The sequence below is a fragment of the Amphiprion ocellaris genome, chromosome 7 (assembly GCF_022539595.1).
Source record: "Amphiprion ocellaris isolate individual 3 ecotype Okinawa chromosome 7, ASM2253959v1, whole genome shotgun sequence".
Taxonomy (NCBI): Eukaryota; Metazoa; Chordata; class Actinopteri; family Pomacentridae; genus Amphiprion; species Amphiprion ocellaris.
The window spans coordinates 27987935-28010036 of NC_072772.1; the positions used below are offsets into that span (position 1 = coordinate 27987935).

The 22102-nt window shown below is 40.9% G+C and overlaps 1 protein-coding gene across 14 annotated transcripts in view; it reads right to left on the minus strand.

Annotated features, from left to right (window-relative positions):
* The window catches only part of robo2 (roundabout, axon guidance receptor, homolog 2 (Drosophila)), a 270858-nt gene that overhangs the window by 32986 nt on the left and 215770 nt on the right, over positions 1-22102 (minus strand). For 10 of the 14 annotated variants that reach the window (XM_055012027.1, XM_035950225.2, XM_023274733.3 and 7 more), the window contains exons 6-15: positions 17719-17855; positions 16538-16549; positions 12143-12267; positions 10303-10474; positions 6649-6854; positions 5707-5788; positions 5416-5581; positions 5107-5273; positions 3612-3733; positions 1565-1796 (exon numbers count right to left, since the gene is read on the minus strand). In XM_055012027.1, coding sequence (XP_054868002.1) covers positions 1565-1796; positions 3612-3733; positions 5107-5273; positions 5416-5581; positions 5707-5788; positions 6649-6854; positions 10303-10474; positions 12143-12267; positions 16538-16549; positions 17719-17855 — 1421 coding nt within the window. The remainder of the gene's footprint in view (positions 1-1564; positions 1797-3611; positions 3734-5106; positions 5274-5415; positions 5582-5706; positions 5789-6648; positions 6855-10302; positions 10475-12142; positions 12268-16537; positions 16550-17718; positions 17856-22102) is intronic. The other 4 variants (XM_035950226.2, XM_035950224.2, XM_035950235.2 and 1 more) reach the window with 1 other exon arrangement.

The following is a 22102-nucleotide window of genomic DNA, read 5'->3' on the forward strand; positions in this document are numbered from 1 at the left end:
ACACACTGTGCTCTGTTGAATAATGAAGGAATACAAACATGTATCCATACAAAAAAAGTAGCCGATAGTTAATGTAAAGACGTGGGTGGTGTGGGAGGAAAGCTGTGAACCTTCCCCAGAGATCAACGTAGATGATTAGTTGACAAATGAACATTTATACAAACATTACTGAATTCCTTCCCCCTAAATAAGCATTACTTTGCATAAAAGATGATCCTGCTTAGTGGCTTCTTAAACAATCATTCAACAGGAATCAGATGGCAGCCAGAGTTCATTCATCAGTCATGGTGTGACTGCCCAGATGGAGAATGAGAGAATGTGTGGAAAAAAGGGGGGGAAAGAGACTACAAAGATGGACGCAGCATTGATGTGTTGAGCATTTTCTAACCCCACATCTGCCTGGAGCTGCACAAGGGATTCTTTAATTGTGTTGGCTAATGGACAACCTAAGTTTTAATCACTCTCTGAACTAGATTTCTCTATCCATCTAGCCACCCTCCTCAGTACAGTCCCAGAGTCTCCAAGGAGCCTGGAGCTGTGTGTTTGACGGTGTATGAGCTATGACCAGGCACAGCAGCAGGGTTATGACAGAAATAGAAAGTGGTTGGGATTCTGTGGGACTGGGATGCAGATTGAGCAGAAGCAGGGAATGTTATCAGCATTGGTAATAGCTGGGACATGTAGGTTCTGGAGGCCTTCGGGAGAGGAAGTGTGTTGGCATGTATGTGTTTACCGTATTTGTGTGAGAGTGTGTTTGGGACAGCTGTTATGTGATGGCAGTTCCACTAGTGCAGTGCATTCACTGGATAGCCACAGGAAATACGGTCCCTCTGAGAAAGGGAAAATAAATGGGCCTGTCATCCTGACAGGATGTGAACTGTCTCCTATACATGCAGGCCTGAAAATGCTGTGGCAAGATAGGCTTTGTCTCCAGTACAGTGTGTCTGTATTTGCCTTTTGTGCTGTTGTGGGCATGTAATGTGCATCTGTACTTCCGATCACACTATAATTTAACTCATTAGCCTCAAAGGCTGGTGCAGAACTGGTTGATGCATTTCTGTTCTGGCTTAGGCCAAAATAGTAAAAGTAAATTCATCCATACCAGACCTGTGTGTGCCTGTGTGTGATATTGTGCCATGCTGCTCTGTGGCCTTGTCAGAGCCTGTATGAATCAAGCTTTGGGTGACAGATCATCTTCGCAGGAGGAAGTGTGCTGTGTCCAATCACAGCTCGGGTCTGTGGCTGCTGGGTGATGGATTAGAAGAAGGTTGGCACTAACACCACCAATCATAAACAAAAAAACACAGCAGGAAGGTCAGATGGACAAGCACAAACTCACATGCACGCACACATTTATCCACGCGTATGCTCTCAGTTCTCAGTATCAAACAGAGGGGCAGTCTCTGTGAAATTACGACAAAAAACCAACATGAAAGCAGCCTAAGGGGTCATGTGTCATCCGTCATCCCACATTTGAGTGGATGTGGGTGCAGTTTGAGTTTTTTTGTATTTTATTGCTTCTGACATAATCTCCCAATACTCAGCAAGTTGTTCCACGTCATACCTTCCTCAGTTGTCCGTGCCGTCCTGGATTCACTGTCCATGCCTTGAAACTCGTTGAAATAAGGTCGGACCTTGATCTCATAAACAATTCCCTTCTTGAGTGCAGAGAGGATCACGCTGCGCTCAGAGGGGACCTTCACATCCTGCGTCTGCCATGGTCCTGGTGAAGGCAGCCCTGATGTCTGCCTGTACAGAACTCTGTAGCCCTGAATGAACTGAGACTGACGATCCACCTGAGAAAGTAAATGAATACCGGATTACTGCTGGATTTCAGTGCAAAAAGAACTGTGCAGCTCTGAAACAGCTACTATTGATGTTTATCTGCAACACGGTTTTTCCTCACAGGATTTTGCGCATTCCACTTTAGAGGCTGTTACTTGTTTAATGGGCCGTTTATCACCAGCCATGCCACACTTAGCTCAATTAACGCCCTGACATTACCTCATACTCACATCTCCTACCCCAGAGTGTTCCCACTTCCATTAAAAAGACTTTCCACCTTAAAGGACATATGCATGTCTCATATGTATTATAAATGCTAAATAGTGACACCATAAACCATTTCCCACCACATCTAGGATGAGCTGTGGCTATGAGAATGTCACACAGCAACAAATACATAGGCCCTGGGGACATGAGGAGAATACACAACAGTGGTGATAACAGCAGATATGTCCCATAGAAAAGACAGAGTGGCAGGATTTGTGATAGCCCCCTGAAATCCACAAAAGGCCCCTCTTTTAAAACTTGGGCCCATTTAGCCAGACAGAAAATGCTGAATTTATGCAGAGGAGGAGCAGCGGCATAATTCACTGTAATGGCTTGTTAACAGTAGAAGAAGTGAGCAGGGCTTTCAAGTGGGATATTAAGCAGCTGTTTTTCGCCAGTGTAGCCCGAGTAAATCAGCAAAATGGATTCCCTGCTTGGTGCATGACTTTTATTAATGGAATGATTTGGGAATATAAAAGCTTTCTGAGAGTGGCCCCTCTGTTTACTGAAAGGTCCCTGATTGATTAGGCTGCCATGTTCTGTGTTGACTGTACATTACAATCATAAAGCCATGCTTTAGCATTAAATTAGCTACCACATCTTGGGGTGAGACTTACTACAGGGGTCAATAAACATGTTACCAGGAAAACTGCTAATGTGGTTCATTTGAAAATGCAAACCGGTGCTAAACGCCACTAAGTGGTGTCAAGTAAAGAGCTGCACATGAGTGATTTAAAGCACAACAATCAAAATAAACCACCACATATACTGTATGAACATCTCAGAATGAAGAATCTAAATAGCCTTTTTGTCCTCATTACCGCAAAATTAAATTAAAACAATCTAACACAGCCTGCAGCTGTTTTAAAATTTCCTCATTTAATAAACTGTATAATTTTGGACATAGCTGATCTCATAGTGCCACTAACACCATAATATGTACATATGTATAGTCGAAAAACAGGTGTTTTTTGTATACTTTGCATGTATAAGTGTAAAGGAAGACAAATGCATCATTCCCTGGCAATTGGAAAACTTGCATTCACAACCACAAACATTAATTTCAATTTAATTTAATCTCAGCAGTCTTTGCTTTAAGGGCGCAGCTAAAGACATACGGAAGATTGATGAACAACCAGATGTCTCTGACATCTCTTTTGATGTTCACTCTAGTTAAAGAGACGATTGTGCAACCATTTGATGTGCAGTTACTTCTAAGTCACCACTTATAATATTTCAAAGCTGCAGACTTAGGGAACAGTCTGACAAAAATTTCCTGACATAAAACAAACTGTAGCTGCGAGCAGCACCTTTTTGGCTTCAAAGACAGATCTTTAGTATCAACTACCTTGGCTTTATGACTCAATTTTTCAAAATCAAAGATGTAAAAAGAATGCAGAGATAAGAAAACCGCATACAAACCAAATGATTTTATATATCTAAGTTCTTGCAGTGGAAAGACTCGAGCTGAACAAATGGAAAAAAGATGTACTTGGTGGAAGTGTAGTGTCAGTTAAATATAGTTGTATTCAGTTTGCAAAATGAAAAGCTGTACTTACTGTCCATGTGACCTGAATGGTTGTGGGACTCAGGACAACCGGGTTGTGCAACCGAACTATGACCTCGCCGAGCTCCTTTTGTACGTGTCTGTGGTCGACCCCCTGAGCCGGCGGGCTGATATCTATGAAAGAGAAAGTAAGAAAAATGAGAAAAAGCGAGAGAGAAAGAGGTCCCAAAATAAAGCAAGAGAAAGTGACATGTTTTTCGCTCTCTTCCACTTGGTTTTCACAGAGTTCACTCAGCTCCTCACAATAAACCCTGATTCATCACCATCAGAAGTGGACTGATAAAAGAGAGACTGAATAGACCAGTAGGACTTAACAAAGACGTGTACATTTTGTGATCACGACTTCTTTTGAAAGGGAGCAACTTCATCTGCATTAAAATGACCTCATTCCATTTTGAATTAGGGACTTGTCTGTTATGAAGAAAAGAAAGTAGACCTGGGTTTGCAAAGTTCTGTAGATGTGTGACTTGTCTGCACTTACTGGGGCCTGACTGAGCAACCGCAGCAACAAATGAACTCTGAATGTGCGACCCTCACACATATTGGATGGAAGATGAATGGACACTATGACACTATTTTCCAGCTCATTTCACATATGCATGTGTTTCAAGTTACAAGCAATAAAAAACTCCAGTGTATGAGATACAGAGTGTGGTTGAAGCGAGCCACATTTTGAGTTATTTACTGAAGGGAAGAAAAAAGAAAAGAGGAAATTATATTTCAAGAAAAAGCTTCATTCAGACAACCCAATACAGTCATAAAACACAGCCCACACTAATATGGCAAGACGGGCCAAAAACTGTTGAGAAGACGTGAAAAATAGATTTGTCATCAGTGCATGCTGTTGTCAATCAGCATATATTATCTCAAGACTTTCATCTCTGCATGAGAGACATATGTTGCATTTCAAATCCACTTCACTTTTTTAAAGATATTTTTGGCTTATATTTGACAGAGCTCGGTCAAATGTTGCTTTTTATTTATTTATTTATTTATTTATTTTTTGCTGGAGAGCTGTCATATTGATGCAGTGTGAAAGCTGTGGTCTGTCCGGTATTGTAATCAAATCTTCTTTGGGTTTGGAGACAGTCATTTTCTCCTGTTACGATGATTAACATAGCAGGGATAGCACTAACTCTGTTAGGCCCTCGAAAAGCAGACCTGCTTATTTTACAAAATTGCTTAAGTGCAGCCTTAATGAGCTGAGCTGAGATGAAGAATTTGACCTCTGGAAAGTTCTGCAGTGGTTCAGTTTAGCTATTCACTGCAGATTACTGAGAGAGGCTGATAAGTATCACAGTTTGAAGAGGAGCAAAGTGACATTAGAATATCAGCAGAAACAGAAAGTAGACAGCCAAAAAAACGGCATACCAAACACTGAAAGTGATTGCTAAAGACTGATTTTAAAAATCTGAATGCCTATACTACACATGTATGCAATGAAAACTGTTGGTGTAATTAATTTCTTTCCTATTAATGCAAAGTACCTTGTGTTCTGACAGGATCAGACATGGGGCTCGGATCGCTCAGGCCCTGGCTGTTGGCTGCTCGGACCATGAACAGGTAGATGGTGTTGGGACGGAGGCCTTTGACAGTAAACTGCGTGGTTTTCACATGATCTGCCACTGTTTGCCAGCTGTTGCTTACTGATTGACTGCAATACAAGAGACATTTATTCCACATCAATTTTAAATATCTTTTCACATATTACATTACATTCGTAACTGCAATCCACAGTAAAGCAAGCTGAGGTACTAACTAGTGAGTGAGGGTTTGATATGAATGTCGAAACAAACCTAAATGCTTCGATGACAAACGAGGAGATGGGAGATGTTCCAGCCATCCCAGACTGCCAGGATAAGGACACACTGTTCTTGGTGACATCAGTGACTTGAGGTTTAGACGGAGGGCCTGGAAGCTCGTTCTCATCATGGTTCTTTATAACCATCACTCCACCTGATTCTGAATGTACAGAGAGGAGACAGAAAGAAGACAATTACTTCAATAAGAACTACACAAGACAAGTTAAAAATATAATTTCCCCCCTTGCTCATTAAATGTTATTATACCATCTGCCTTTGACCTACCTTTGACTTCCAAGAAAGCGCTCCATGATGTTTCACCACTGGAGCTGGTGGCCACACATGTGTAGATCCCAGAATCTGACAGCTGGTATACAGAAGAACACATGCATGCATGAATAAAAATAAACACACCAACAGCCCTGATGCATTTATGATTCCACTTACAGCACTACTGGCGAAAAACATTTTAGTTCACACATCCTATGAGCAGCAGTAATGACTGAATACATGCGTTCTTCCTGTCAGGGAAACGCTGAGAAGTGATGGGGGGGATTCACAAGCTTGTCTTGTGCTGGACAAACTCTGTGTCATTTGCGAGTGCCTCAAAGTGCTGACGCTAATGTCCAAATGAATTCCATTTTCTACTCACCACCCTTCCATCACTTTTCCCTCCCCCTCCTTATTTCCCCACTGTCCTGCCGACCACAACAAAGCCAGGCTAATTAATTTAGGGTGGGCCACTAGAACCCCCTGGACCGATGACAGCTGGCCTGTCTCCCCATCCCTCTTAGGAACTCTGGTTGTTTGTTGGTTTTTGTCCCCCTGCCTTCCTTTCATTTATTAAATAACATGTCAGTGGTCGGCAGCTTTGTCAAGCGTAATAGGTATTCCACTGAGGCCTCTGAGTGGGGAAAGAAAGAAGCGAGCCTGTTAAATTTAATCTACTCTAAACATGGAAGTGTGTGCATATGTGTGTGTATCTATAAGTGCATATATGCTCTACTACAGCTGGAGTTCACCGAGCAAAGCACAGCTGAGCCCACTGCATATTTATCTCTTTAAGATATTTTGCTCATTCTATGCCAATACTAAAACAAATGTATCATGCAACCTGCATTAATTGTGCAAACATTATAAAACACAAGTGTTAACTTTCAGAAAATACAGTGGTAGCATACAGCAGCATAAACTAATGAGGTGTTCTGAAGACCTTAACACCTTTACCTTGATGTTTTTGATTTGCAAGCTGCCCAGCTCCTGCAAGGACATACGTGGGTCCTTTCCCAGCAGACTGACCCCATCCTTCAGCCAGCTGATGGAGGGGATGGGGTCTCCTGACGCCTGACACTTCAACAGCGCCACACTGTCCACCCCGAGTGTCTGATTGGATGGACCTTGGCGAATAATGGGTGGAGGTCTGTCTGTGAGCACTGAGACACAAAGAGGAAAACACATCATCTGTATTTTGAAGTTCAGATGGATGACACTGCTCACATAAAGTGCAACAAACTGAGTGATAGAATTGATCATAAAATGCACCGGGGGGTGGATGTGGGTATCTGTCATAAAATAGACTATTTTCCCTGCAGGTCTTGTAATCATGCCACAGAACAATGAGCATATCCTGTACTTCCAGGAAGCACAGAAAGAACAGCTGACTAGTGTTTTGTAGTTTCATTGACGTGGCAGAGGGATACTAAGTGGTTTCCAGTTACTGCCTGGGTAGCCTTATTTTTATACACTACTCTAGACTCTGTGGTAGAGTTTGGCGGTGAGACACTCGCCTATTGACTCAGTGTGGTTCAGATAAATACTTCATTATGTGCAGTGTGGGGCACAATAAAAGGTGAATTTCAAATAGTGAATCTTTCAGAAACCAAATCGCGATACTTGTGATGTAGAAACAGTGTAAAGAAAAATGTCTAAATCTTTATATTGAATAATCAGTGAGGATAACCCGTTTTTATATCTTATTCCAGTTTCTCTTCAGATGAGCATTCATACTTTGATGAATCCCATATATATGAGCAAATTCATTTGTTATAATGTGCCAAAAAAGCCTGTGGGTTACTTCTGTGAAATAGTGGGTATGTCAGAGGTGATCTCACAGAGATTTAGCACTGTAGCACACAGGCAGTTTATATAGAGTTGAATAATGTGGAGTCCCCCTGGCATCACAGAACCCACATTAATTAGAAAGTATAGATTAATGATGTCAGACCTGCAGGGGCTAATTACCAAGTCTACCTCAGTAACCTTTCAACACATTATCACACCCTCACTTCCAACCCTATTTTCTCTCTTGCAGTTACATCTGACAAAAGGAAGTGATTCCAGGCTATTCACTTTTGCTGTCTTATGGTCACCCTTCACTTGGGGTCACGTAAGACAGAGGAGAGTAAGTGTGCAGAAACCCAATATATTATCCACCACAAGCCAAATGTAGTACATTAATTTCCCCTATTTGTTTTTAGTCTTCTGTAAGGTGGAAAAAGGGCGAGTACGATCATATGAATCAAGACTAATAATGTAAATCTGAAACTACGCCAAGCCAGGATCCAAAGCACCTGCTGCCAGCCAGAAACTCACAATGATGTAGTTTGTTCCGTCTGTAATACACTCAGAAGGTTTTCTATTAACTACCACGTTCAGCTAAATATGTATGCAGATATTATAATCTTGAATGAAGCCTTCTCACTATTAAATAGCTTGAATTATGTTGAATAGCTTGAATTAATTGGTGTTTTAAGTGGACTTCTGTTGTTAGTGAAAGACCAAAAGCTACTGTATGACTAGTTTTTGACAAAAGCAAGTGTACATACAGAAGGCACTGCATGGTTACTGAGTTTGATGCATCTGATGTATGTGTCAAAGGCATGTAGGAGTGACAAAGGGAGGAGGCAATGCTCAGCTGAGGCCTTGGGTCTCTGGATCAGGAATTTCTCATTACAGATCTCCTTGAACTCCACAGACTGTTGGCGGGACTCGGGGCAGTAAATCACACCAAGATTGTAGCAGGTGTGGCCATGACCTCACTGTGGGCCTCCTTCACTCGCTCCTGCTTCTGCTCTTTTTGTCTTGAGATAAGTTTTGTAGAAAAAGCCTTGAATCCAAGATAATACTGTACATATTTTCATGAAAAAAACAAAACTAATACGACTACTGAGTTTTTTTTTCTGCTATGAAAATTGAAAAAAAAAAAAAAGTACACAATCCACCCCACTGTTTAGATTACATTATGGATGTATCCTGTCTGCTCATGTTGCTGCCTTTAACCCTTCAAGCCACTGGAGGCTGTCATGTTTGGAACATTTTTTTAGCATTGCATTTATGAGAGCAAGAAACTGTAAAAAACAGACAAGACTTTCAGCTTGAAACGGTCATTTGTGACATGCTTTCCGGTCAAAAAAAGGTAACCTAACATTAACTTTACACCTTACATTTAAAACTGTGGCATTTCACCGTACCAAAAATATATTACTTGCTCTGAAAAAAACATTCTCTATTACTTGGCATATCCATTAAGCTTAAGTTTTTCAAGTATTGGTAGCACCTACGGACTCCTAGAAAAATATTGCAAATGTTGATTACATTTTTTTTAAATATTTGTAAAATAATCAAAGAAATTCAACTTTCTCTTGTCTCGTCTTGTTTTCATCATGTATGGCATTATAAATGTGACATACTGGACAAATTTGAGAGATTTTGTAGGTTCTCTCTATTTCTAGTCATGGTTATGCTGTTTCTGTAGATGTACAGGATTTCATTTTGGATTGAAAAATGCATGAAAAGAATGTGACAGAAGCAAAAAAAAAAAAAAAAAACTCCCAGAAAATGCTTGGGGTTCAGATTGTTCATTTCTCTAGCTGGATTCAGTGCTTCAAAGCCACATCAGAAGAGAGATTTGGTTTTGAAAGTTTTACATTTACAGTATTATTCACCTTACATCTGGAATGAACTTGAAGCTGGTGACTTATTCCTCTGAAAGACAACAAGCATTGCTAGCAAGTATTGTAAAACTATAATACAATAGTGCAATATTTGTTGTAATTAGTGTTGCTGAATAACTTTCATTGTTATGATGTATGTAATTTGTTTTCAGGTCTTGAGCTCACTGAGAAAAATGTTGCTTAACTAAAATGTGATGTATTATTGCAGGCAGATGAAGGACATACTAATTTCCTACCTGTATCACACAATACACGAAAAAAAAGTGTTCCTGTGGTGCTTTTAATCTTTCTGCTAGCGGGTACTTCAACAGGCATATGGATAGCCGTCTATCTTACCATCACAATAGCTGAGCAGATTAGATGCTCCCATGCCTAGCAGGACCCCATAATTCATTCCACAGGAAAGCTATTGTCACTCACTCACTCCATCTCTTTCTGTCTCTTTTTCTTGCTCGTACACATGCTTGTGCCTCGTCCACCCACCCAAACGCCGACCATTAAACTTGATGGAACTCAAGGGCAATGCTTTATTTCCGTTCCAAAAGGAAAAGAAGAATTTTTAAATTAAATTTCGCGAAAAAAAAAAAAGAAACAAAAAGCTTAGAGCAAAAACACACTGAGTGAAGGTCATGGGCATATTGGCATTTCTCAAATGAAAGCTGAATTTATTCTTGCACGTAGAAGAACGACAATTTTATTTGTGACTGTGTACCTACTGTGTACTTTCAAATATGTTAAAGGCCAAATTCTCACTTATACTCAACAAGGTGAGAGAGGCTGCAATTAAACCATGACAGACTAAAAATCTGTATAAATATATTGACAGTTCACCAGATTTACTACATTTGCAGCAATGCTAAAGCATGTGCTGGTGTGCAGTATTGTGCTGGCATGGAAGAAGCTACACATAAATTTTTTTTCCTCTCACCATCTGTGACCTCCAGTTGAGCCTTGGCGAGGATGCTGCCTGCAACGGTCAGGGCCTGGCAAATATAGTAACCAGCATCTGCCCGCTGCACAGATGAGATGGTGAGGTCTCCGCTGGGTGACACCGAAAAGCGACTGTTGGGCTGCTGGGGTTGGTTGGGAAAAAGCAAATTCTGCAGGAAGTGGAACAAACAGCCAATTAGTGAGAACATGGAACCAGTACAACCTGGAAAAAATACAAAGAACGCTCACATGCAGACCAACACATACACACACACACACACACACACACACACACACCTACACACACACACACACACACACACACACACACACACACACACACACACACACACTCGCATACAAACATCAGACTATTTCAGCTACAGTATGAACATTTTCATCTTCCACTTGGTTAACCAACCTTGCAAACTGCATAACATGTATACAGTTTGATGATTTGGTTTCATACTTTGACTTGGGCCAAGCCAGAGGCTCCATTCTTTGAGGAAGGCAACTTTTACTCTTGTTGGCTTCATGACTACTTTCCTCTGTACTTCAATTCCACAGTGGTTTTGAGCTGCATCTGTTGCCAAAGAGACCACCCCATATGACTTGTACTGAATATAATGCATTTTAGCTGTAAAATAGCTAAAGATGAAGGGATAATCAGCGTTTCAGAGTAATTCTGAGTTAACAGGCCTGATGACACTGACAAAACATCACCTCTACTTCGTTTTGTGTTTGTTTAGTCTTTTTTTTTCTTACAATCTCCAAAGGGACCTGGCAAATACATTAGCTGTATTTAATTCCACCTAATCACTTTAAATGCAACAAATTATGCTGTTTTTTTTTTTTTTTTTAAATTCGGCTCAATGCATCTGCAGCAGATGAGAGATGTACACTCCATTATCCTCAAGTGTGAGAGAAAAGCCTTTATGTCATTTAATTACTGTACTTAATTAGCTTTAATTTGTTCTCTCAACAAATACCTTCATCTCTTTCATATGTCAGTGTGGTTAAGGTAGAGAAACCATTGATAAACACACGAAAGAAAGACAAGTGTGAGGGATGTGCAACTACTTGTGTCAAAGTGTTTGCTGCGCATTCATTGCAAATGCATCATTTTTAATGACAACTAGCCGCACGCCGGATTAAAGTTCACAGCATTACACAGTAGCACTGAGTCATCGCGCTCTAGGTCACACGTTGGTGTATTAAACCAAAAGTCTGTGTGAACATGAAATATGTGTCTCACTTCTGTTCGCTCTTTTGGGAGAACTTTGTTGTAATTGTTGGCCCGCAGGCAAAGTGTGTTTGTGTATAAGTGTGGGTGTGCATGTTTCAACCTTAGCCAGAGCTGAATCATATCTCTGGCTCATCTACAAGTCCCAACAGGCTCCTAATTGGCACTGTTGTTGACCGTTGTGAGGACACCCAAGTATTTGAATGGGTTATCTGCTGGAGTGAGGGATAGGATCGTTCTTATCAGTTCAGGGTCACAGAAAACCGATTAGCACTTTGCCAGGCGCACTGTCGTTTGGCAGCTCCTGAGAACAAAGGTGTATCTGTGTGTCTGTAGTAAAGATACTGATGACAGATAGTGTAGTTTGAAGTGCTGTGTGGGGGTGTGTGTGTGGGTGTGCATGGGGCAGGAGAATCATAAGCACACAGCAATTGTACATACAGCCCGGGGGAATCCAAACAAAGTACTGAGTGTTGATAACACTGGTTGCTCTGCAGATAACAAAAGCTGCCTACTAAGAGAGCAATATGTTTTCATGTGTAAGAAATACTGTGTTAAGATAATAAAAAAAGATTTAAATAGTTTCTACTCTTACCTGACCTCCCTCCTTCTGCCAGAAGACAGCAGGCTGAGGATTTCCTTTGGTTTCACATGGGAAGGTGGCAGTGCGGCCTTGTGACACAATTTGGTCTCTTGGACGGATGACAAACTGGGGGGCAGCTGAAGTCAAAGGGCCAAAAGAACAGTGTGAGAAGACCAGTGGTACACAGTGAGGCCAGGACTGGAATTTATCAGGGCTTAGGGACTTCAAGCAAAAAACAAGCAATTTACCACATGGTCAAATCAAAATGGGAGTACCATACAGAGCTTCCATGCAGTGCTATACAGTATCTGTCTTTTGCCCTGAACAGAGGAGGAACACCAGTGACTATCATGACTATCACTGCCATGGTAACCAGTTTGGCCATTCATTCAGGTGAGGCTGAAGCTGAATGAATGACAGTCACATTGGCATTCACACAAGGAAGCGCCTCGGTCACAATGGCATTTATATCTGAGACAACACAAAGGCACACCCATGCCCTGAAAACATCCAAAACAATGGCATAGACAGGTATAGACAGGAAGTGTTAATCGTGTTTGACTTTCCATATGTGGGATTTACTCTGCATCAGAATGCATCTCATATACAGTAATAGTCAAGATCTGAAGTGGCTTGATACAACTTCTGATCAAAGCCATATCAAAAGGAAGTGAGAGACAGAAAGGAATATTTCTGTGTTTACCACACTTGGAGCTAACACCTCTCCACCAAAGAAAGAAGAGGCTTGAAAAGCTATCAAACTTTGAAATGCTAGTGTGAAGCTTTCTCAGTCAATATTCACGACTCCATCAGCAGCCAGGCCAGTTGTCACAGACTCACAGTCGGGATGGAGCGAGACATTTCTGACTGACAACTTGACAGGTCTAGCTCAATAATAGAGAGAGATGTGTTTAGAGATTAAATATTAGTTATTTATGTGGGCAGTGTTGTCTTTCGTCATTCTATAGTAGGGAGGTCTCACCAGACTTTCTATTAGTGGCCTTTAACAAGCAAAAGCTGATGAATCCAAGTGCATAGCTGGCAAAATAATGAAACCTAGCATTTGTCTTTGCTCAGGAGAAACTTTATTAGTTGACACCAACAGATGTGTTATTATTTGAGCAACTGAGTTTGTTTCTTAAATAATCAAAACCTGAATTAAACCTAGCTGCCATATGCTAATCATTAATGCAACTTCATAAGATTGCTTCAGTTATCTCAGGAATAAAACTAGATGTCTGAGCATTGGCCTGAGGTAATTTACTGCATGAACCAAGGCTTCTACTTGTTTATTCTATGGCTGTCACAGGAGGGTCATGGAGACCCATATTGACAAGTGCCATGTTTGCCAAGATAAGACATCAACGACGCGTCTCTTAGAGGATTAAACATGGCTCTGAGATAATGAAAGTCAACAGATTAAAGACCCATAACCTCAGGTAAGTGCATACAATGGGTTCTAGGCACCATTTTCTTCAAACAAACAAAAGGAGAGATGTATAGATTTCCACTAGCTGCTGTAAAATTCTTTAACAAGAAATCTGACTTGTAGCGATGCAACATCTTGCACCCTTTCTGTTTCTTTTGATTTCTTTGTAAGTCCTTTCACTGATCAGCCAGCTGGTTCCAGTAAGGCCAAACTCTTCCCATTTGGCAGGTTTCTTCATGTAATCCCTTTTTGGGGGTGTGTATTTGTCAAAGATACACACAGTTGGGAATGGTACAGATGGCAACAGATTTACTGCCTTCCCATTTGGCCTTCTGCAGCTTGGATATCTTATGGCTCTCACAATGCTGGGCCTGATACAGAGCTCCTAAATCATGCTCTGGCAAGGACTCAGCTCCCTCCCTTTTCATCCTCTGCTCTGTTCTATCCCACACACTGCATTACTAACTACTTGCTAAAAATATGGATCCACACCTTACAGAATGGTCCGTATAATTGTGCTGCCTGGCATTGTCCTTGCTCACACTGTCTTCATTAGTAAATCCTTCTTTTCCTTACTCATAGACTCACACTGTGCACATAAATTCAAGAAAAGTTGTAGAAAATAGCTTACACATTTTATGTCCGTCTTTAACATAAAAATACTGTCCGAGTTATGTGATTGTTTTAGAGGTTTATACATTTTTTTTTCCATTTTTATGAATGATTGTTTGTAGCTGAAATTTACTTTGTGTAGCTCAGCCAGATTTAAGGGAACCTAATAAATGAAAAATCAAGTTTTATCTTTATAGTAGTCATAAGCTTTGCATTGGGATTTTTGCAACCGAGACGCTTTATTATTGCTTAAGAGCAAGTTTCCTATTTTGTTTTTCTGCTGACATGTTTGACTCACTGATAGCTGGTCAGAACATCACATTCCATCATTATACTAAAGTAAAGCATCTATCAGCTGGCTGTGATTAATGGAGTTTTCTTACAAGACCAAAAGCTGTTATCGCATACTAAGCGTGTCCTGGTGGCCGAAGATGAAATATGAGCTCATTTTTTACCTGTGGCACAACTTTGATCTCCCTTTCTATCTTTTAAATTATATTTGAAAATGAATAAAATACTTATGGGGAAATGTGATGTGGATTGACCTAAAAAGAAGAGGGAGGCCCACTGAGAAGCATAGATCAAAAATTCTGACAAATCAAGAGGAAGTCAGTGTATGATAGTTTCATAGCTTGGCTCAGGGCTAACTCACACTGGCCCTGCTTCAATTCAGAGAACCTTAATGACATATGAGAAGCTCCTTCCTGTCCCCTCCAAAGGAAACACATGATCAGGGGCCCATATTTAATTCATAACAAGTCACATCTGCCTGGGTTGCAGAGGACTCAGCCTGAAACAGCAGTCAGGGTGAAAAGAACAAATGGACAAAGAGACAGAGATCCATTCAGTATAGTCAGGAAAAAAACATTTCCTCTCCCTTAAAGTCCCACGTTCAATCATATTTTATTCAAAAGTTGACGGCAATTACTGTCTCTTCCCACAGGCAGATTGAATGTGTAATTTCCTCCATCTTCTTGGAATCTGACAGTTTGACAATTGCAGAACAGCCACTGCTGTTTTGGCAACCAAAGTCCTGCCAATGAGGCAGTGTCTGCTTTTTTTCTGCCAGTCAAGCCTGTCTTGACACACACTTCTGCCATTCTTTTCTTCTCCATTCTTTGTCCTGCTACATGTTTCTCCACTCTTTGTCCTTCTGGATTCCCCCTGTTTCTGCTCCTAAAGGCACACCTTTCTCTCAAGAAGCCCATTTTCACTCACTCCCTCTAACAATCTAACATCTTAAGTGTTTCAAATTTGCATGTACCTTGAACTATACCTATCTATATGGAAATAAAATGAAATTTCTCAGCTATGTGGTGTGTGCCTCAGAAGAAAACAGACTCATCCAAAAACAAACAAATCTTAGCTCTGTGTTCCAAAAATCCACAGATGGCCTCAAAACTTGCAAGTTAAACACATCCTGGACCATATGAGACGACAATGTCTGAGACTATTAGACTGCCAGCATACTCACTCATTGTAAAGAACACTGTCTAGCATCTATAGAGCTTTCTGTTTAGAGCAACAGTGATATCGGTAACTTTAAGGAACTATACTAGATAAACCTGCACTGTAGCAATGTGTTGTTTGAACCTCTGCCAGGTACATCAACTTCCGTTTGAGATCAAGTGATAAAAATAAAAAGTGAACATTGCAAAGACAGCTGCAGTTTACATACAGAAATCTAAACTGATCTTACAACAAGCAGAAGCTAAAGTAAGCGTAAGTATCTATATCTTTGGGTTGAAAATTTCAAGCAGTCATTGATCGCAAAGGATTTTTCATAAAACATTGAAAATTAATGTTTTGCTTTGTTGTTTGTATGTGTCTATTTACAATTGAACCCATAAACTGCAGGCAGTGTTATATGTCTTAATGCTGACATGAACCTACTGAAATTAAAGCTATATTTTACATGTATTCATTGTTTGATTTAAAATTAAGTGTACTGAATGACACAGTTTGAAGATCAGTTACTGTGCAACTGTTCAAATAAATGAATCTGGACTCAATACAGATACTCAGAAGCCAAATTAAAATATAGTTTTCCCTTTGAGCTTTTGTTTTGTTAAGTGACTACAAACAAAGTATTTACCACATTTAGTCAATATAGTGCCCTGGTGTAATATTCCATTTGAGCATTTTTCATGTTAGTAATTGAGGTAGAGCTGCAAAATCTCCAAAGATTATGTCAAAATCTGATCTGCAAACATCAACTCTAGGAGAAGACAATTTGATGCAACATCCATGTTAGTCAAATACAGTAATGTTAAAGCAATGGTGGCTGATTGGCAAGCAGTCAAATGCAATAGTGTGTATGGACAAGGCATGCAGGATGGAGTCAAATCAGAAGGATGGGTACTTACCGACAGGGCGAGCTGGAGACACAACAATGGTGGAGTGGATACACAAAAGAAACGAATTAAGACACAGACACACAAACATATAAAACAACAGAAGAGGAACAGAACAAACATAACAAAATAAGACAAAGGAAAATCAAAATCAGAATGAATGAATTGTGTTGGGGCCAGCACAAGTCTGGCACAGTGTAAGCATGACACAGAGGATCCAGTAGCTTTTGTCCACTGTCCACTGGACAGTTATGAGGATGATCTCAAAGCATCTGACTCTCAGACCCCCAAGTGATACCGGTAGTCTGGTGAGAGCACCCACTGGTGGCCAAAAATTTGTAATTGTCTTTAAATTAATGTGGAACTCATCTTTTTTTTTCCTCTTCAGAGACAAATAAACTACCAAACCTTCTCTGTCTGCATTAATGAAATCTACAATTCTATGGGTGGTGTGTGTTTGTAATAGCAAGGCAAAGGTGTGTTTATCACAACTGCTGATAAACAAAAAAGATTCAAGACAGTAAGTCAGCTTGTAGGTTACATCCAGACTTGTGAAATCCCCACAGTCAAAAAAAGACCCCCAAAGATGAATCCTTGCAGGTGGTTGCTCCCCGTGTCCCCCCGGTGTTGCTGTGTGTGTCCTCACAATAAGACGCTACGCTCACAAATGTAGCTTCCAAAAAGGTAGAATGAGTAGTCAGCGCAGACCTTGTGTTACCTCCTTTTTGGCCCCCTGTGTTGCTCGAAAGTGCTCCACAGGGACCTTATACACTTGGGTTTAATGGGAAGAAGAGTGGTGAAAAAAAAGGGAAATTATGGTTAGAATGTTTTTATTAACCTTGCAAACCCCAGGTGTGGTAGTGACGGTGTGCACCAGTAATCTGTGAAATGGCTTTGCTGACTGGGTGGTTACAGCGTGGAGGGTAGTCGAGCTAGCAGACCACCACAACGGGGGGGAGGGTGACAGAGTGTGTCGACGCTGCACTTGGAAATGTAAATAATTAAACAGATTCATAGACTGTCTACATCTCTCTTGGCAATGGGAGTCAGCATTCTGCATTTCCATTTGTGTAAAGGAGAAAATCTGGAGAGAACTGCCAATCTAAACCTCATATTGGTATACAAGAACAATAACCTCAATGGACCATGACTTCTCTGTATGTTATGTGTCAGCTGTGCAAGACATTTCATACCTCTGACTGTGAGAGTGGCTGAGGCCTCCAGCTTGCCCACACGGTTTTCCGCCACACAGGTGAACGTGCCTTCGTCATTAACAGAAGACTTTTTCACTCTCAGAACATAGTCATCCTTGTCGTACTTGATCTCATATCTGTAAATAAAAAGCAGAGTTTCTTGTTCATCATTAAATACAACTACTGTAAATACAGTTGATGATGTAACAAATTTTTAAAAAAATCGCTTCAACAAGTTTTCATCCATGCCTGTTGAGTTGTCTGGCAGCAGACATTAAAGGCTTTCTTCCCTCTTGGAGAGAAACACCGGAGCACAATTGTTCATTCTGACAAATGGAGATTGCAAGGAGGAGGATCAATTATTCAGCAGTGACACACAGTACACACAGAGAGGTATGCATTCAGCTGGAATGCTCAAAACCCGTACAATATTCATGAGATGTTTCTCCGTGTGTGTATATATATGTTTAAATCATACTTAAGAGGGTGTGTGTGTGTGTGTGTGTGTGTGTGTGTGTGTGTGTGTGTGTGTGTGTGTGTGTGTGTGTGTGTGCGTGTGCGTGTGCGTGCATGTGCATGGCTGCTACATGAATGCACAGCTGCAATGAATCTATACAGTTACCTTCTTGCTGTAAGGTATTTTAACTAACTGATACAGAAACTATATTTAGGTAAAGTTACATCAGTTCTATAGTAGTAGTCAAACGTGTTTGTGTGTGTTTGCGGGCCTGTGTGAATTGTATAAAAGCTGACAGGGAGATGATGCTGGTCTGGTTTGTTGTTCCAGTCTGTAATAGAAGAAGGTGCTGGTCTGGCAGAGTGTAAGTAGATTGTGGGGGCGGCCGTGCTGTGTGATGATGCTGGTCTGTCCGGTTGACAACCCTCTGCTGTCCACAGTCTGTCAATCACAGACACTTCGAGCAGAGTTGAGATGAACAGATAAAGAACTGCTGTTTCAAACCTGAAACTATGGTGCCCCCTTAAAGCCCCTGTGTAGACTCTGTCTGTATGATTACAGAAAATTTTAAATGATTGGAAAAATGATACAGTCCTGAAATTGATGTGGTCTAAGCACTGCTTTTCAATCTCTGTACTGCAGTCTGCCACGGTATCTTTGTGATCTTACTACTTGGAGTCTGCAAAGCGAGAGCTTTTCAAAAGCACAGAGGGGCTTTAAAGAAAAAAAGCCTGACATTATATTACCCTTTTATTACAGTGTATGCCTATGTGCCATAAAATTCCAAACTTGCAGTCCAACAACTATTAAAAACACATAAAAGAACCAAGAGCAGCGACGTCTGCCTAACACACAGCTAACCATTCAGAGATTGAAAATGCCAGCACAGAGTTAAGAACAAACTACACTGACCATGTTCACTGTAATGAAGAAATATACCACCCAGAGCAGTCATATGACTCTTTTATGTCTTTTTAATAGGTTTAGATGACAATAGAGCTTTATGGCACAAAGGAATAAGCTATAGTAGGCTTTGGCTGTACAGATGAAACTTGTTAGTGGGATAAATTCATCTTTGGCTTTGGTTTCTTACAGGGATTTTTTTTTTTTTTTTTTTTTTTTTGATATTCACTATAAAAGACAAATTACACCGTTAACTGGGAAGCAGGATAATGTTTACTCTGGATAGCTTACTGGACAATTGGATATGGCAACAAATCCACAGCAATAGTTTCTGAAGTGACTTTAGGGTAACAGTATGCTATGGTCCATTTCCCTCTGAGCGGGAAAGACCCCTCAGCTCAACCATCAGGTGCACTCATGGCTGTTTGCCACTGGCAGCTGCAAACCTAATTTATCCTGTCTATCCATGTCTTATTTTTTTTTCTACCTGCTGTTGTGACATTTCCTGAGCAAGCACTCAAAGGCAGCTTTATTGAAGTACATTCCTCAACTATGCCAATTCCACCTCTCCACACAGGTACTTAAGAAGCCATAATGATTATTTGAATGAGTCATGACTGAATGCTTTGTTCTAGAGAGAGGGGATGTACAGTTCAAGCAGTGGTGGGGGATGAGAATAAAGCATTTATTGTTGAAAGCAAGTGAGTGGCATCCCGAGGAATGAGACAGCACCTTTTGGGACATGCCTACTGTCAGATGAAAAACAAACATGCTAATAGATAGATCATCCTTCCATACCTTGCCCTCCAGACAGGATAGATAGCTCAGCATGAACGCTTGACTTGCAAGACGGGGTGGAGATGAGCAAAAGAGTGACAGGAACAAATTAGGGCTTATGGGAAACCCAGTGACTCCCTAACAAATGATGATGAGAGCAAGTGAAAAAATAAATTGCTCTCAGTGTTCTCAGTCAACAACCCTAACCAGCTCTTCACCGACCAAGGCTTTTTCAGCATTTTGCTGGCTTCCTTTGACTTACTGTACCTCCGTTTAAATTGTATTAATGAAAATATGTTTGCAGTCCAGTGTAGTTTGAGGGCTTTTTTTCACTCTGGACTCCACACAAGAGTCAAACCTCAAATTTTTCAAGAAATACAGAAGCAGCATACAGACGATCTGTAGAAAAGTCTGCAGTCATGCTAGCTGCTCTGAGGTGCTATACAGCAATGATTTGAGCTCAATGCTAGCATCTGCATGTATAAGGTCTGCCATGTTCATACTGAGTTTAGTGTGTTAACATGTTAGCATTTGCTAATTAGCACCAAATATAGTGCATCAGAATGTCATGAGTTTTCTAATTATTTAATTATCAAAGAAAAGCTGAGATTCAGTGAAAAGTTTGACCTGGTGTTGCCACTAGATAAAACGTCATGAGAATTAATTTGCTCCGTAGCATTAATGTCTGCACGAAATTTCCTGATAATCTTCCACATATTGTGGACACATTGTACTCAAAACCACGTATGTCAACCTCAGAGGATCAACAAAGTCAATAGAATTCTCTGAATTTATTGTTAGACTTCCATGGCAATTCACCCTTTGATTCCCAAGAGTCACATTACCACTACTGTAGCATACAGTAAATTGAGGAGTACATATACTATCAACTTGGTGGAAGATACAGATAGTGTAATTAGTCATACAAACGCTAACAATTCATGTGCTCATTCAGATTCCCACAGTTCTGACTGAGCCCTTGCAGTGTAGAGAACTCAAGGTATGCAAACACTGGACAACATTGTTATTATTCTTGGTTCTGTGTCCATCAATCTCTCAAATCAGAACCTCGGGCTGGTCCATGACTTATTAGAGGGACATGAGCCCAATCAATCTGTAATCAACTTCCCATATGGAATCAGCCTAGATGACAAGATGAGTGGAAATACTCAAGGATAAGAGGCAGTTTTGGCCACACACACATGTAAGTACACACAGCAAGGGAACAGTAGCTCTTTATTGCGAGTGGATTGGGGGAGAGCTCTGTTGTCCATTAGAGGAGGAATGTAATTGCACATGTAGAAAGGCTGTGGAAAGGACAGGAGAGCCAAGTTCACCCTGCTGGACTCTAACTCATTTTCAGTGAGAGAGGGAACACTGTACACAAGCACACACTCGCACAGAGAACAAAGTATAAAATCACCGAACACATATCCACACATATGCAGACTCAGTCGCTCATGCAGGGAGATGAGGAGTGATGGGAATGTAAGCAAATGCCAAAACAAAGCCACGTTTTTTCTTCCTGTGTTTGCTGCACAGAGAAGGCTTTACAGAGACCAAAACTTTACTGGTCACAGTTAAAAAGCACTACATCTCCCAAATCCTCTAGATCATCTTAGAGAATTTGTCTTTAAACTGCCTGTCAGGAACACATTCACCCGTGTTCGACCCTCAGACTCGTGCCAATTCACTCGCATTAAGAGAATCTTATCTCTTAGTTACGTGAGTGTGTCTACAAAATGATTCAACGTGAGAGGATCTTATCTGCCTCGCCTCTGTGAGTACATGAGAAGGAGACTGGTGGTAGATTCAAGGGTTGTGTGCCAATTCTGAGCACATGAGTCAGCCTCAGGATACAGTAAAGGACTAACTCCAGCTTGCTCTCTGGCCTGACTGCTCTGACACAAAGTCCCCTCTCTGCTCCATTTCATTCTGACAGTCTGATCCAGTTTCACACCATCTGACTGCTACTTCACCTCATCCTGATCAAAGGAGTTGGAGTCTACCTGTCCAGGCCTTGTCACCTATAAGAGGGAATCAATTAGCCACTATCGTTTCTCATCTCGCTTCTGTAAGGCCCTTAGCCAGATCTCCCCTCCTGCTGGTCCTTGGCACCTCTCATGGCTTTTCAGGTTCATGGCCTTCACATTACTACAACTGACAATCATCACTTCATCCTACAACTAATCACAGGACAGCTTGGCAAGATTCCAACCTTTATGATGTTGAGGCAGTTTGTGGGGG